Raw genomic sequence first — 14,011 nt, forward strand, 5'->3', positions numbered from 1 at the left:
ATTGGCTGTAAGCAAGCGAGCTGACTAAGATGGCTTCGAGCCCGATCTTGGTGCCTTGTTGCCTGATGACTTACAACACCTCTACTTCTACCATCTTCATTCTACGAAGAGGCAATATTGCCGTCAGAAAAGAGAGAAATGGGACAAAAAGAATTCACTGCATAATGATTGGAATCTATCCTGAATATAGCAAACTGACCGTCCCATTTGGCTGGACATTGCTTGTCCAGCGCCGCCTATAAATATATACACAAGAGCATGAATTCCCCTCGCCCTCGAGATCCCTCAGATTTTAACAATACATAGCTATAGCAGTAAAAAAATAAATAAAAGGCCAAAAAAAACAAAAAAACAATTACAAGTGGGATAAGAGAGCGACGACGCGGCTATATCATTAATTCGATGCAAATACCAATACTCGCTCCCAGCTTAGCTTCAAAAGCAAAAGAGAGAGGAATAAAACACGAATGTCATAAACGATGGTCGTCATATTTCTTCTCATCAAAGACGTCTCCGCTCAAGGGTTTGGTGTCGATTCTCGACTCCGCGGCTCTCGCTTGCTCAAGAACTTATGTCGCGAAAACGATTTGGGGCTGTCGGGATATTTGTCTTCTGCAGGCTGAAACGAGCTCTTGATAGTCACGAAGCCACCGCCGACGGTGACCTCCTTTGGCGTTGGTGAATTCGTTTCATCTATAAAGTAGAAAAACTCGCCCAAGACATCATCACTGCTAAACGTATGCTCGCCCTTGGCCTCAATCTTGAATTGTGCTTCTGGGGAGCAGCTGATTTTGAACGTCTCATCAAAGTTCCACTCTCCTGAGGATGACTTGTGATGCTTCGTCTTACCAACAAGCTTTTCCTTGGGGGCGATTTGCGTAATGCTGATATACAAATCTGTCGAATGAGGATATCCCGAAGCCCCAACAACAGTAATTGAACCCGTGCCGGTTGGTGCGCCGACACCGACGGCACTATGAACGGAAGAACTGCCAAAGCTCCTAGTCCTATTATGACCTGAGCCGCCCTCCGGCATCAAATGCGGAGGGTAGTCCTTGGAACCGTCGACAGCGCTAGTTGTTGGCCTGGAGCTGTTGTTGCTGGCAGGGAAATCGCTGCCATTCGTAATGATGCTGGGCACACCCGGCAGCGTTGGCGCCTCCGCGAGCTCTGACAGCGAACCATTCGAGTTCTCTCGATCCTTCTTACCAAGGATACCGCGCTTCAGGAAAGAAGCGCCTCTGCCCACGCCGTGGCCCACGGCGGTGGCTCCCTTGAATGGCACGCCAGCTACTCCGGTGACAATGCGCGAACCTCCGCCAAAGGTGCCCTGGAACGTGGACGTTCCCTGTCTGGATCGTGTGACGTAATCAGGCCGGAATACCATTCTAAGCTTGATGCTTCCTGACTTGCCATCTAGCGGGTAGCTCTGCTCCATCGCCTTGAAGGGCTCCATAGTGTCAAGTCTAATGACAGTGGCGCCCAAGAAATCGGGTTTGTCGGCAAAATCGTAATCGTAGACGTTGCAGATGAATTTGGCTCCCGTCCTCGATGGCACAGTTACCTCAAAGAATTCATTCCAAACGGGCGACAACGTCTTTTTCTGCACCTTTGTCTTGTATACTTCCACGTCGTTGAGTTCAAATTTGCAGTAAGGATCGCTCTTTCCGTTCCTGTCCGCTGAAGGCAAGTCGTGGCCGCTCAACACATCTACACGGAGATTGCCCATGTTGTTGATACTCTCACTTGGATCGAGATCCATTTTGAGGGGAATATACTTGAGGCTGACTTTGACCCAGCTAGTCCTACCGTCGTCGCTCTTGAACTTCAATGTTGTGGGGTTGTTCTATAGATGACATTAGAAAAAAAAAAGACTAGTTGGAGTAGGGGTAAAGCAAAGCAAGGCACTTTGTTACGTTCAAGACTTACCAAACATTGCTTCAGCGTCTCCATCGTATTACCGGCCAAGTACGCCAACGTATCGTCAACATCATCGCCCTTCTTTCGCGCCTTGAGTGTTAAGCGAGAAAAGTCAAGTTCTCGGATAACACAGTCGCCAATCTCATCGAATTTATGCGCCTTTGATGGCACCGTTGAAGACGTGTAAGATGGGTAGGCCATATCGTCCACAAATATTTCCAAGTGGCTGTCCCTCTCGGGCATCTCTGTTTCCATGAGCCTGAAGATGAGAATACCACTCTCGTACTTGAGAAGCTCCTCAGGGCTCAGATGGATCTTGGGCGGACCCTTCTTCTCTTCCGATAACGACGACCTCATAGACGATGGTGATATAGGCCGGCCATCTTCACCAAAGCTGGGGCTTAGTTTGCCTGTATCCACCGATTTCCTGGAAACGTCAACTGACTTTCTAGATACATCGAGAGACTGCCGGGATGGAGCTTTGGATGCGGAGCTAAGTGGTCTGTCGGAGGGAGTTTTGGGCTCTTCGCTTGCGGCCCTGGCCTCCTCTGCCTCCTCCTCTGCCTCCTCCTCAGGGTCGGCGACGTTGAGGCAAGGGAAGAACGAAGCCGTGTAAGTTATCGTACCCTTGGGCATGCCCTTTCCGTGCATGCGAAGGTCGCTTTGGAAAACGCGCTTTGTGTCATTGATGAGATACTCGCCAATTTCATCCTGCTGAACAAAATCAGCGGTAGAAATTTCGCACAGTCCGAGGGAGCGATCTTTTCCAAGCTTTTCTTCGTCCATGACCTCGAGAGTGAGCGTTTCTCGTGCAGAATGAACCGGCACATAGAGAACCTCGTCCCATTCGGGATTCAAGTCATTTTTGAAAGTTACCGTTCGTCCTTTGTCAATACCAGAAAGAAGCACTCGAACATATGGATCAGATTTGCCAAAAGCCTCGTAGTTGCGGAGATCATTCGCCTTCCTGAAATGGAGTCTCATAACACCAATCGGAGTCATGTAGCCGCCGGTGCCAGCAACACCTGAAATAGCCACTGGCCTCCATTGGGCCATCATCTTCACTCGGCCAGTTTGGGCTCCTGAGAGCTCATACCACTCTTTGCCCTGTTCCATGCAATCCAATAAATCATCGAGCTTGATCTGGTACTTGCCGAGTGTCAAATCAGAGGACAGATCTCGTTCGTCCTTGATAGTGAGACCGAGTTTAGCCTTCTTGCGATCCGTAATAAGAATTTCCTTGGATCCATTATCCCAGATGGGGTTATTGGTTCGCTTGAGTTTCTTTGTCTGATGGATAACTTTGCCATTGAGGAACATGACGGCATAGGGATTCAAGAGGCCAACAAGACTCTTGGTGCCATCCAGGTCTTTGGCCTGCTCGACAGTAAAGCGCAGAATACCTTGATTGGAAACCGGCGGAGGCCCCTTTTTGCCATCTTCGCCAATCGGACCTTCAAGGACGGGGAAGAAGCGGAGGTCGCAAGAGACGACACCACGGCTCTTGCCGCCACCAAGAACCTCGAGACGCTCATTCTCGTACACGTGAAGATCCTCAATTCTCTCCAAAGGAAAGGTAGCCATGCCCAGTTCTTTGGATTTGCGGAAGCCGTTCTTGTCAAAGACCTGGATATTGAGAGTGTCGGTGAAGGATGTGACGATGATGTAATGTGTTTCGTTCCATCTGGGGTTGGCGTTGTCATCGACAACTTTGGTTCGTGCAAGCTCTTGGCGGCCATTAAGAGTGAGAATCGCATAGGGATCAACAGTGCCCGCAAAGTTGTCAGTGTTCTTGAGATTGTATGCCCCGTGGAGAGTCACGACGAGCACGCCGACAGCCTGGTCGACTGGCGACCCAGCCAGCATCTTGGCGACCTCGATGGGGAAGACATGAGGAGCGTACATCATGGGCGCCAAATTGCCATGGATCTGTTCCAAAATGAATTTCTCCAAACCAGGGATGAAGTTGATGTCAAAGCCGAAGCTTTCACCACCGAGAGGTTTGCAAACATAGTCAATAGTTGGCTTCTCCAAGAAACACATTTCAATCTTTTCAATGTGGGGGAAGGGAATCTGCAGCTTCATGTTGATTCGCATAATGCCGGAAAAAGACATATCCTCTACGATGACGTCGAGGCCTTTGCTGATCATGGCTTTTCCGACTCGGATTTCCAGCACGACTTTGGGGTTGATTTTATTCTTGACCTGTCGCGCAGTCATGTCGGCAGTATCATTAGGCGTGAAACTGAACTTCCAGTCCATTCGGACAATGTCGTCTCCCACATTGGGGTACGTTTTCACGTGTTCCATTCGAGGAGGCTTGGTACCCAATGTAAACGTCTTGAGCTTCAAACTGTCAAGAAAGGCAGGCGTTGCGGAGCTTAGCACTTGATCGACGGAGTTGATAATGGTCTGAGCGAGGACAGGCTGGTAGATGGGCCAGAACTTGACCAAGAAGGAGTTTATCCATTCGAGAGACTCGTGGTCAGTCTCTAGCTTCTTGAGGGCAAGCTCTCGGGTGATGTCATCGCGAAAGTTTCGGCGCACTCGTCTCAGAGAAGTCCTGTAGTAGGTACCGCAGATTGCCATGACCATAATGACCCAACCGAGGCCGCCGCCGAAAACTGCCACCAGCCATGAAGCAATGCAGGCAAAAATGATGACGCCAGTGTTGTGGTACCAATCTATTGAATCTGTGTAAGCCGACGGTATCGTTTCTGTTTGGCTGGTGAAACCTACCTCCGTATAGATGATCCGGCAGTTGGCTATCCACCCATGTGGTGTGGTCGAGCAGACTTTCGCCAGCGAGTGTGCTATCGGCAGGCCATCCAATTCGAGGAGCCCAGCCAGTTCGCGAGAATTCTTCTTCCACAGGCTCCAAAGTTCCATTGGCCAGTTTGTGTTGTTCATCTTTGCCCACGTCGAGGGCACCCGCTTTAGTCGGTTCCGGGAGCTCTTCGTCTGGGCCAGTACCGTCATCGACGTCGGTTACGATCGCCGTGGCTTTGTTTTGTCTAATATGGTGAAGTCCGGGAGGGATGGCCTGTAGCGAGGTATGTGGTTAGCACAAGTGCGCACATGTACATGGGGATCCAAAGATGTGCCATACAGCAGCAACCTGAGCGCGCTTTTCTTCTATAGTGGCGTTGGGATCAAAGGAAAAGCCAGGAACACCGGCGCTCTTGGCCTGCTCGACCAGAACCCTTTCGGCATCCTCAGCCGAAACCAGGCTCTGGGGATCTTGGGCAGCCTCGATGGCCCCCTGCTGCTTGAGTTCGCGCGCCTCAAGGGCCGACATGTTGGCCAGCAATGGGCGCTGCTACGGCAATTATTCGAGTGCAGCAGCAACTGGGCAGTTCAATTGATCTGGCTGCTTTGCGATAACGTCATTCAGAAGCCCCGGCCGCGGATGGATGGAGGGGCAGGTGGTCAGACTGGCGCCCCAGTCAGAAGTTCGATTACGAGTAATGAAAAGACGAAGGCAAGAGGGAAAAGAGGAAGAAAAAGGGCTATCTATCAAAGTTTATTTAACAATCAGTACGATTGTGTGAATGGCCCCGTCACCGAGCTAGTGAGAGCATCAAAGAAGAAGAAGAAAGAGAAAGGAAAAAAGAACAATGCTCCAGAGGAAAGAAATCGTGATGACGGAGGGATAAAGAGGACAAGTTGTTAGCGGCAGCGGCTAGCCTTGACCACTCCTTGATTTTGAGAGACGAAGCCACAGGCTAATGCACGTGTGGCTCGGCACAATCTGGAAATGAAGCAGCAGAAGGAGCAAGGAGTGGTGCAGTGGAGCTGGCCACGGGCGGTTGTCCGTGGCGCAGAGCAAAGATTACCTGTGCCATTGCTCTTGTGGTGCGTCAGTGTTTCTGTGCGTGTGTCGACGTCAACTGTCTGAGCTCAGCGCGGCGGGGATTTGCTGCTTGTGCTATTCCAGATGCTGCCGCCCAGGGAGCTACAGTGGAGCCCGTGGCTGTCAATACCCACTGGAGCTTTGCTGGCCGGGCCCCTGTACTGCTGAAAGCGTGGCGGCCACGACGACGTAATTGCTAGTGCCGCCGCTCAATCAGATGGGGCCGGGGGCCAGGCTCAACCCCAACCAGCGCGATTGGCGCCTTCGAGACTGCCTTAGGGGCGCCGTAGACTGCAGTAGCGCCTGGTCCGGAGGGGATGATCTAGAGCCTCGGGGGCCTGAGGATTCGCTGCTGCAGGAGTTTAGCGCCATCTGCACCGCTAGCAGTGGAAGTTCGGCATGCTACGGGATGGAGGCCTCGAAATTGTATTGATTCACGTTGACATTCAATTCATGTCTGGTGCCCATTCAGGTGAGGTGGGCGCTTATCAGCATCAGACCCTTTCGCTCCACCGTTGGGTACGGCTGCGTGATGAAACGCCAAGCGTATACCGACCTTTGTGCGCTGAGATAGCCGAAGAGTGGCAGCTTCACGCAGAGTTTGGGTTGTTTGGTGAAAAAAAGGAGAATGGGCGGGTAACACAGTAATACAAGCATGAATGCCAAGTAAATTGGCCGTCATCTCGGGCAGCCAGCGCAAATGTGGCCAAATATGCTTAAGATTTGGTGCCACAATTGCAACAGGCATTTCTCGCTTCTTCTCCCATGGCCGTTTGCAGAGGTGGCACCTTTTTGAAGCATAGACCGCAATCGTCGCGCGGCGGGGAAAGCGACGAAGAGAAAAAATAAGGGAGAGAACTCATTTCGGAAGCAGCATGAGAGCGGGAGAGCTTGAGAAATTGTTCAATATGGATCATCTGCAGCAAGAAACAGCACCATATCTTGAGAAATAGGAGCTGGACCTCGGTACAGACCCATGCTGAAATCCGACTTCTCGCCATGCCCTGGGCAATATCTACAATTGATGAGATGCCGCGAGGCTGTTTAGCCAAGGGAAGAGCACATAACGCAATTTACGTGTATCAAACTGCTGCGGCGTTGAATAACCGCAACCAACTCTACGTTTGCACTTTTTACAACTTGCAAAATTATTTGCCAGACATCGCACATGATTGTGGGACACTAAACCGCAGTGACTGCGAGCAAACAATACAAACGCTTGAGCCCTAAACAATTACTACAAACAATTACATGTCGATACAGAAACTTCCCCTCCCAACTGCATGCCGCCGTCTTCTTTAGACTCCCCCTACCAACACACACGTACCCAGCCCTTCAGCCAGACAGGGGTTCGACTTGGTTCTTCCATGCATACATTTCCCGCTAAAAAGGAAAAAAATCCCACACTTTAGCGGCCCATGCCCCGATCGCCCGGGCTCAGGTTGCAGATGATCATCATTCTCAGCTCATGATCTGCATGGGATGAAGTCATACCCAGCTGAGAGAAATTATTTTCTATACAGTAGAGCAAAGGAGAAGAAAAAAAAAAAAGAAGTCTAAAACAAATAAAGGACACCCTCACTGCATTGTTTCCCATCGGCTGTCCCGCCCTTTATGGGGTTTGATATAGATACCTAGGCGAACAAGAGCCATTATAGGTACCTGTATCGTACAAGCAGTAGATTGACGATCTGGGTCTCAGAGAAATACGTGTAAATAAAGTACCTGCATGAAGTATCCAAAGATCAAGCGTTACATCAAGCACCTCCAATCCAAGTTTCAAGGATTCACGTCAGTAGGCCGGACCCCTCACACTGACTGATGCCGGGTTGCGATTGCGGGGTATAATCACCAAGAGCAAAGCCTGGTGTGACTGCAAGGGCCATTTGGCTTCCCAAGATTTCTTCAATGGTCGTGGCACAATGTGTGACTGCGGAGCAGGTTTCGGACAATCACAGTTGCATCAGTCTCAAGCACGTCTTCCTGATGGTTCATGCCTACGTGTCCAGTCACGTCGAAAGAAAGGGCATCCAGTTGTTGCACGGCACGTTATATTTGTAGATGACAAGACAAGTCTGTTTATCAGTTCAAATCGCTACCGTACATGTCTTTCATTCGTTCAAAAAGAAAAATCCATAACAGCTAGATCAAGAGGCTTTCTGTGCTCAAATTGCCAACAACGCCGTTAGAGAGGAGGGGGGAGCCTCAGTTTGAAAAAAAGACTGCCAGACTAACTTGATAACATCAAAAAAAAACGAGGGGAATCTGGTATGTGCTCCGGCAAATAAGCCTACAAAAACAGACAAAAGTCTGCCCAAAAAACTCCAATATGCAAACGAATGGATATACGAAAACAGTCAAACACACCGCCGGGGCCGACCGTCGGCCGTCTTTTCATCTAGTACCCGAACCCGTCATGCTGATGCACCGGGCATCTTCCCGGGTGATTGACAAACCAGGCTGAAATACAAGATCGGTGAAATCTACAAAGACATTCGAGTCGCGCCATCGAAATGCCAACCGTAAACTCTTCTAGACAAATAGTGCACTCTGCGTCATCGACACAGTCTTTCTCCGTTGCGGGATACGTGTACATGCCGGTGCGCCGCGGGGGAGGAGGTGGTGTGGCGCTGTCTGCTGCTGCGCGAGGGCTGCCGTAGGTGCTATGAGATTGGATACATGTGGTGATATGTGACTCTCGTAAGGCTTCAAAGTTGGGCAGTTCTCTAGATGGCAGCTCCAGATGGCAGATGGGACACTCATCCTCCTCTGCAATTTGGGGAGGGAGAGGCAGCGCCCTCTGCCGAGATGACGAGCCCGGCTCTCCAGTCAAACGCCGTCGATGAATATGGTGCTGGTTCTGCATATTAAAGGGCGATGGTCCAGCGGCCAGCAGGCGATTCAAGGATGATACCTCATAGTTGGCACTGCTGCGCCGGCGTGAGGATGACGAGGATGAAGCAGCTCCTGCTCTCTGTCCGGTAGGATCCTAAGTAGAAAACCAAAGGTTAGATAAGTGTACCCATTTGACGATATTGTTCCATATGTTGAATATATGCCTACCATTGTGATGCTCCTTGTCCTGGAGGTGTAGAATTGGTAAGGATCATTACTCTGACCAGCTGCAAACACTCCCCCGTATCGATTGTTCACAGAAGGCGAAGGTGGATATCCGCTGCCCGTGCTATTCCGAGACCTGCGTCGTGCCGTACGTGGTGACAAACCGGGAGAGCCGGGGCTTTGCGGAGGCGCTGTATTGGGATCAGGAACGCATGGGTTGCAGAGACGCACTCGCTCGCCCCCGGAGAGTCCATTCATGTCAACATAACCACCACCTGAGCTGTCGAAAAACAGTGCTGGGGGAAGTGGCACATCGGAGCCAGGTGCCCGGACGATGAACTGGTGCGGAATGATGATCCTGTGAGGAGAGCAAGAGTTGCAAACAACTCTCCCGCATTTTCTGTTTCCCATCATTGTCAGTCATCCATATTTGTTCAGTGGCTCCTTGTCTGATTCATGGACAATAAACATACCTGCAGTGGTGTTTGCGCACAAAGATGCTGAACTGAGTACGACATATAGGACAGTAAGTCACTTCGCCATCGGGTTGCCACCTAGGAAGAACAACCGATGACTGGCGTTCGCGCTCACGTTCAGACGATCTTGTCAAAGTGTGGTGGTGGTGGTGTAGAGCGTTCTCATTCGATATTCTATCCGTATCGACAGCATACATGGCTGATAGCTGGTCCCGTGCGGACATCCTGGGCGAGGTGTTCTCTGATATATCCGCAGCTGGCGCGCTGGTAGACATTGCTCCACTGGGCTGTTCGAAAAGCTCGCTCCAGCTTTCACTGCTGGCCGAGCCGGCTGGCCGCAAGTCGATACTTCTAGAGGAAATGCGAGTCCTGATCGGCAACGATGATGTTCGAGCGGGTAGAGCCGCAGGATCCGCTGTTGGCGTCCTCGCTGCGTAGCTCTCTCCTCTCTCAGCCGCCAGCCCAGATGCTATCTCCGACGAGGACGCCAAAGGATCCGCAACAAGATTATCTTCACCCCGCTGCTGTTCGGCTGCCGTATCTTCTTGTTCTGTTTCTGGGATTTCGTCGATGGAGCTTCTGGGAGAAACGTGATCGTCTCGAATTTCGGGCGCTTCGGCAGCGCTCTCCCTTGGCTCGTCGGTGCCGTCTATAGAGAGCCGCCTCTCCACCAGGTGAGACGGACAGTCAAAGTATCGATAGCACTCTTGGTCGTGGAATTCGGGCGTTCGCCAGCGACAGGAAAATCGTTCCTCATCGCTCGAATATGGCGAGTCAGGTGTCGCATCAGCAGTGACACTCGCCTCCCTTGCATCATGGGGGGGCGAGAGCGCTCGGTCCACCTTGCTGGCTGGCCATGCTGCGACAGTTTAGACAAAGACAGCAGCTTCAACAAAGAGAGATGAAGAGATAGAACGGTCGGTGATGCCGAAAGGAAGCCAGGTTGGCCCTGACAGCCTCTGCTCGAACGAGGGATTAACAGTAGCGAAATAGAGTGTGGGCGGGAAGCTTATTATGAGTTGATGATTATAGACCTCAAGCCCCCCCCCAAGCGCGAGACACTTTGAGCGATGATGCAGCACAGTACCACGCCTCCTGAGAGGGTTCAAGTCATGTTCGAGTGATGGAGCCCGCTGTAAAGGAGACGCCGCGTCAGGGCAGCAGAGCGATCAAACAGAGCAGAAATGCATGGAATCACCACCTCGTCGAAGCCCCCTTGAATGTAATGTAGGTTGAGACACACGCGATCACTTATCGCTCAGGCGGGTGACGCTTATCGAGAGGGTGGCGCCAGCGCTTAGTCACCCGACCCAGCTCTTTTTCGTGGCAATGCTGGCTGGAGGATGCGGATGAAGCGTTGCATCTGGTCACGGCATGGTACTATACATGTAATATAAACTACCTAGGCAGTAGTATCATTAATATGATAAACAACGCAACTACCGAATACTACCCAAGTAGCTTAGCATCTGCGCTTTTTTGTTCTAAAAATACTGAGAAAAGATTACGGCTCATCCATTTGTACGAAAACGTCCATGCACTCTGGAGGAACGATAGTTTATCTGCTAGCTTTGCAAATGGGGTATCTCGCTTAGACGACCAGGACGCCTCCTTAATCATAACTGCGCAACAAGCAACCTTGGTGGTAATGTCAACGAATGATGATGATGATGATGATGTGGACTGATAGTTACTCTCCCACTTCACGGTCGTTATCCCAGTGTATAAATGAAATGACCCTCCATTGCCACGAGTAATGCCGAATTTGCTTTCCCCAGAAATACAAGGGGATCCACATAAGGAGGACTCCCCCCCGCAATTCCCGCCATGGCTCCAAATGCGTCCTGGTAGCCAGAGAGGTCGACCCAGGGATTTGTTTCAAAGGAGAGAAAGAAGGCGAATAGGGCTGGACCTTGTTAGTCGTGGTGAAATCCTTTGTCATCACATATACAAGTAGTGAGTGAAACGTACCCTTGAATCCGGTGACTGCCAACGTTATCTCACCTGCCACTGGACGGTAAGAATCAATGACATAGACTATGCAAATCGTATTGGACTGCGTGATGGAAAAGTTGACTGCATTCAGTGGATTAGAGCCAAACTCATTTTGTAATTGTTAGCTGGGGGGGGTTCTCTTACGGAGGCCTAGTCCTATGGTTGGGCATATCCAGTGAAGCTTGTACTGAATACCAACGCCATAGAGAATCAGCGCAAGTGGCGCGGTGATTGCAGATATCATCACTGCCGGTAGTCGCATCTCCGGTTCTCGAATGCCATTGTTTCGCTTCGTCAAGATGTCGGCAACCTTGTCCCCAAGGTGGCCACCTGCTGGTAGTCCACAGAGAGAGCCGATGACGGCGGCGATGTAGCAGAGCCCAACCTGGTACGAAGCAAAGCCGTACGTCTGGTTGAAAGCCGCAGCCGAGTTGGATGTAACCGCCACTAGAAACCCGATGGTCACTGCTAGAGAGATAGCAGCCCATAGCACCGGCGGGAGGATAATCAAGCCAAAGGGGCGAATCATCATTTTGAACATGTTTTCGCTCGTACCCGCAGCCTTGAATACCAAAAGCGACTCAATGTAGCTCATTTTCCTTGTGGAATTCCGTGCCTCTTGGCGTACAACTGATGGCTGTTTCTCATCTGACGCGTCTGAAGAGGGCGGTTCATAATGACCCGGCCGCAAATAGCTGGTCTCGGGCACAGTGAAAATAAGGAGAAGAAGGACAAAGCCCACCAAAGCAGCGCCGACTTGATAGATGGTTCTCCAAGTATGGTCTATTGTAATCAGACCAGATATTATCAGACCTCCAGCCGCGCCCACAGATAAAAAGCAGGTATACGCAGACATGACCCTTCCTCTTTCGTGGAGAAAGAAGATGTCCGCAATGGAGATGGGCGCAAGCGTCTCTGCCGCGCCAGAACCAAATCCCATAAGGATTCTTCCCACCAGGAATCTGGCATACGATTTTTCAAAGATGAGCCATATAGCCATGGCAAGGTAGATTGCGTAGCTCACGACGTATACTGGCCGGCGGCCCCATTTGTTGGCAGCAGGGACCCAGACAATGTTGCCCATGCCTTGAAGCAAAGACGTAGTAGTGAAAAAGTACGCAGCCTTTGGAATGGCTGAAGTAATTAGTGTGCCATTGGCCAAAGCATCTGGATAGAAATCCATAGCCGTGGCCACCATGGCGATGGCTGGCCCAGCTGCTAGGAAGTTGCACACTGCCATGGTCAGGCAGAGAACGCCAGCGACATAGTATTTGCGCCCTTTCGACCTGGAGTGTATATATGCGTGAGCTAGAAAACTACCGAATAATGCTGTTTATTGTAAGGATAAGATGCAGTATGCAATTACATACCAGTTGAGCGGATCATTGGGGTCAGAGGATGGCGTGGGGACCAGAATCACGGCATTCGTTTCTTGATCAATCAGTCGCAGATTGCCGAGAGTTCGTTTGCGGCTCTTCTCCTTGATATGCTCCTCGGCCTGCGGATCAAGTGTTGGGGCAATGACATCGTTTTGGGAGGTCATGATGGAGCGTGCAAAGAGTGGCGCGAGATGGGCCCGGAGGAGATTGAAAGACAGCTTCAACCCGTGCTCACGAATCTGGCATCGTTTAGGAACCGTCCATAGGCTTTCTATTCTTTTCAGGCAAAAATCCTCTCTCAGGCGATTGGCGCCGTGAGCATGTTGTGCGGCCGCAGAATTAGCCGGAGCAGGCACAACGACAGGATAGGCTCTGCAACCTCAGGGGGGGGCTGCAGACCGCAGATTGCATGTACAAGTAAGAAATGCAATATCAAGGAGAGCACATGCAGGGAGGGAACGGGCCCACAGAGGCGATGGCAAATGCGCGGCGCTTGGAGGACGAAGTGAGGGTTGAGCTGAGACACGCGGCTCACGGCTGCCCTATGGCAGCTGAGGCAGATCTAACCTACAAACAGCCGTCCATTTCCAGCTGCCGAGATAGAAAAGAAAAATACATTTATATTCAGCCTTTGAACAGAAATCCGAAACATGTCGTGCCAGGTTTAAGGATCTAGCAGGCTTGCCGTTGGCGCCAGGCCTAGCAATCGATAGCGCTGCCGCGAGATGGGTGACGGCAGAATTGAGAGTAGGGCGCCGAGTTTAGATACCGGCACCAGCAAGATACTGTCCCGGTATTGGTGTAGAGCACTAAGCCTACCTGTAAACGGGCAAGACGGGATAGATAGGGGTCCCTAGCCTGTGGGCAGGCTCCAGGGAACCACGAGGGATCTGATGCCGGGCGACAACGTGCGCGTCCAGAAATGGGCACATGGAGATTATGCATCTGGGGGCATCAACAAGCCCGTTTCAGCATCCCTGTGCCGTTACGATTGCGCAACCAGCAGGACGGATTCTTCCGTCTATGAGATGCCAACGGTGCTACTGTATCGTATCAGATGGTAGCACTCCGAGGCAGTATTAACGCTGTCGCATTGAGCATCAGGCAATGTCAATATTCGTATGCCTGAACTGGTAGTTCGCATCATGGCATGCCAATATAATATCAAGACCGGCACGTGTAAACGACGCAGATTAGTACCGGGCGATCTTCTCCATCTGGAGACTGCATAGTCCGCCGCATGATCTCAATCTTGTGCTACCTGTCAACTCAGCCGGAAGCCACATGGCCGCACCCAATTAGTCGGAATTCCAATGGAATTACAGCCG

The 14,011-nt window shown here is 51.1% G+C and overlaps 3 protein-coding genes across 3 annotated transcripts; all 3 read right to left on the minus strand.

Moving 5' to 3' along the window:
• Positions 1-153: 153 nt before the first annotated feature.
• TrAtP1_004160 (uncharacterized protein) lies at positions 154-5,608 on the minus strand. The gene is made up of 4 exons (XM_014083772.2): positions 5,030-5,608; positions 4,660-4,963; positions 1,930-4,604; positions 154-1,846 (listed from the first exon to the last, which is right to left on the minus strand). The coding sequence occupies exons 1-4, from the start codon at positions 5,216-5,218 to the stop codon at positions 518-520; spliced, it is 4,497 nt and encodes a 1,498-aa protein (XP_013939247.1). The 5' UTR covers positions 5,219-5,608; the 3' UTR covers positions 154-517.
• A 2,563-nt stretch (positions 5,609-8,171) lies between these two features.
• On the minus strand, positions 8,172-9,584 carry TrAtP1_004161 (uncharacterized protein; the record flags this gene model as incomplete). The annotated part of the gene is made up of 3 exons (XM_014083774.2): positions 8,172-8,762; positions 8,837-9,233; positions 9,307-9,584. 3 exons carry the CDS (start codon positions 9,582-9,584, stop codon positions 8,172-8,174), a joined length of 1,266 nt encoding a protein of 421 aa, XP_013939249.2.
• Positions 9,585-10,803: 1,219 nt separating this feature from the next.
• On the minus strand, positions 10,804-13,624 carry TrAtP1_004162 (uncharacterized protein). The gene is made up of 4 exons (XM_014083775.2): positions 12,675-13,624; positions 11,449-12,590; positions 11,281-11,385; positions 10,804-11,215 (listed from the first exon to the last, which is right to left on the minus strand). The coding sequence occupies exons 1-4, from the start codon at positions 12,845-12,847 to the stop codon at positions 11,022-11,024; spliced, it is 1,614 nt and encodes a 537-aa protein (XP_013939250.2). The 5' UTR covers positions 12,848-13,624; the 3' UTR covers positions 10,804-11,021.
• Between the last annotated feature and the right edge of the window lie 387 nt (positions 13,625-14,011).

This window comes from Trichoderma atroviride, chromosome 2 (assembly GCF_020647795.1).
Source record: "Trichoderma atroviride chromosome 2, complete sequence".
NCBI lineage: Eukaryota > Fungi > Ascomycota > Sordariomycetes > Hypocreales > Hypocreaceae > Trichoderma > Trichoderma atroviride.

Excerpts from the sequence above, each read along its gene's own strand:
- TrAtP1_004162 (XM_014083775.2), bottom strand. The coding sequence starts at position 12,847 with ATGACCTCCCAAAACGATGTCATTGCCCCAACACTTGATCCGCAGGCC. Across the intron at positions 12,591-12,674 it reads CCCAATGATCCGCTCAACTG|GTCGAAAGGGCGCAAATACT; the intron begins GTATGTAATTGC and ends TATACACTCCAG. Across the intron at positions 11,216-11,280 it reads GGCAGTCACCGGATTCAAGG|CCCTATTCGCCTTCTTTCTC; the intron begins GTACGTTTCACT and ends AACAAGGTCCAG.
- TrAtP1_004160 (XM_014083772.2), bottom strand. The coding sequence starts at position 5,218 with ATGTCGGCCCTTGAGGCGCGCGAACTCAAGCAGCAGGGGGCCATCGAG. Across the intron at positions 4,964-5,029 it reads AGCGCGCTCAGGTTGCTGCT|GCCATCCCTCCCGGACTTCA; the intron begins GTATGGCACATC and ends ACCTCGCTACAG. Across the intron at positions 4,605-4,659 it reads GCCGGATCATCTATACGGAG|ATTGGTACCACAACACTGGC; the intron begins GTAGGTTTCACC and ends CAGATTCAATAG.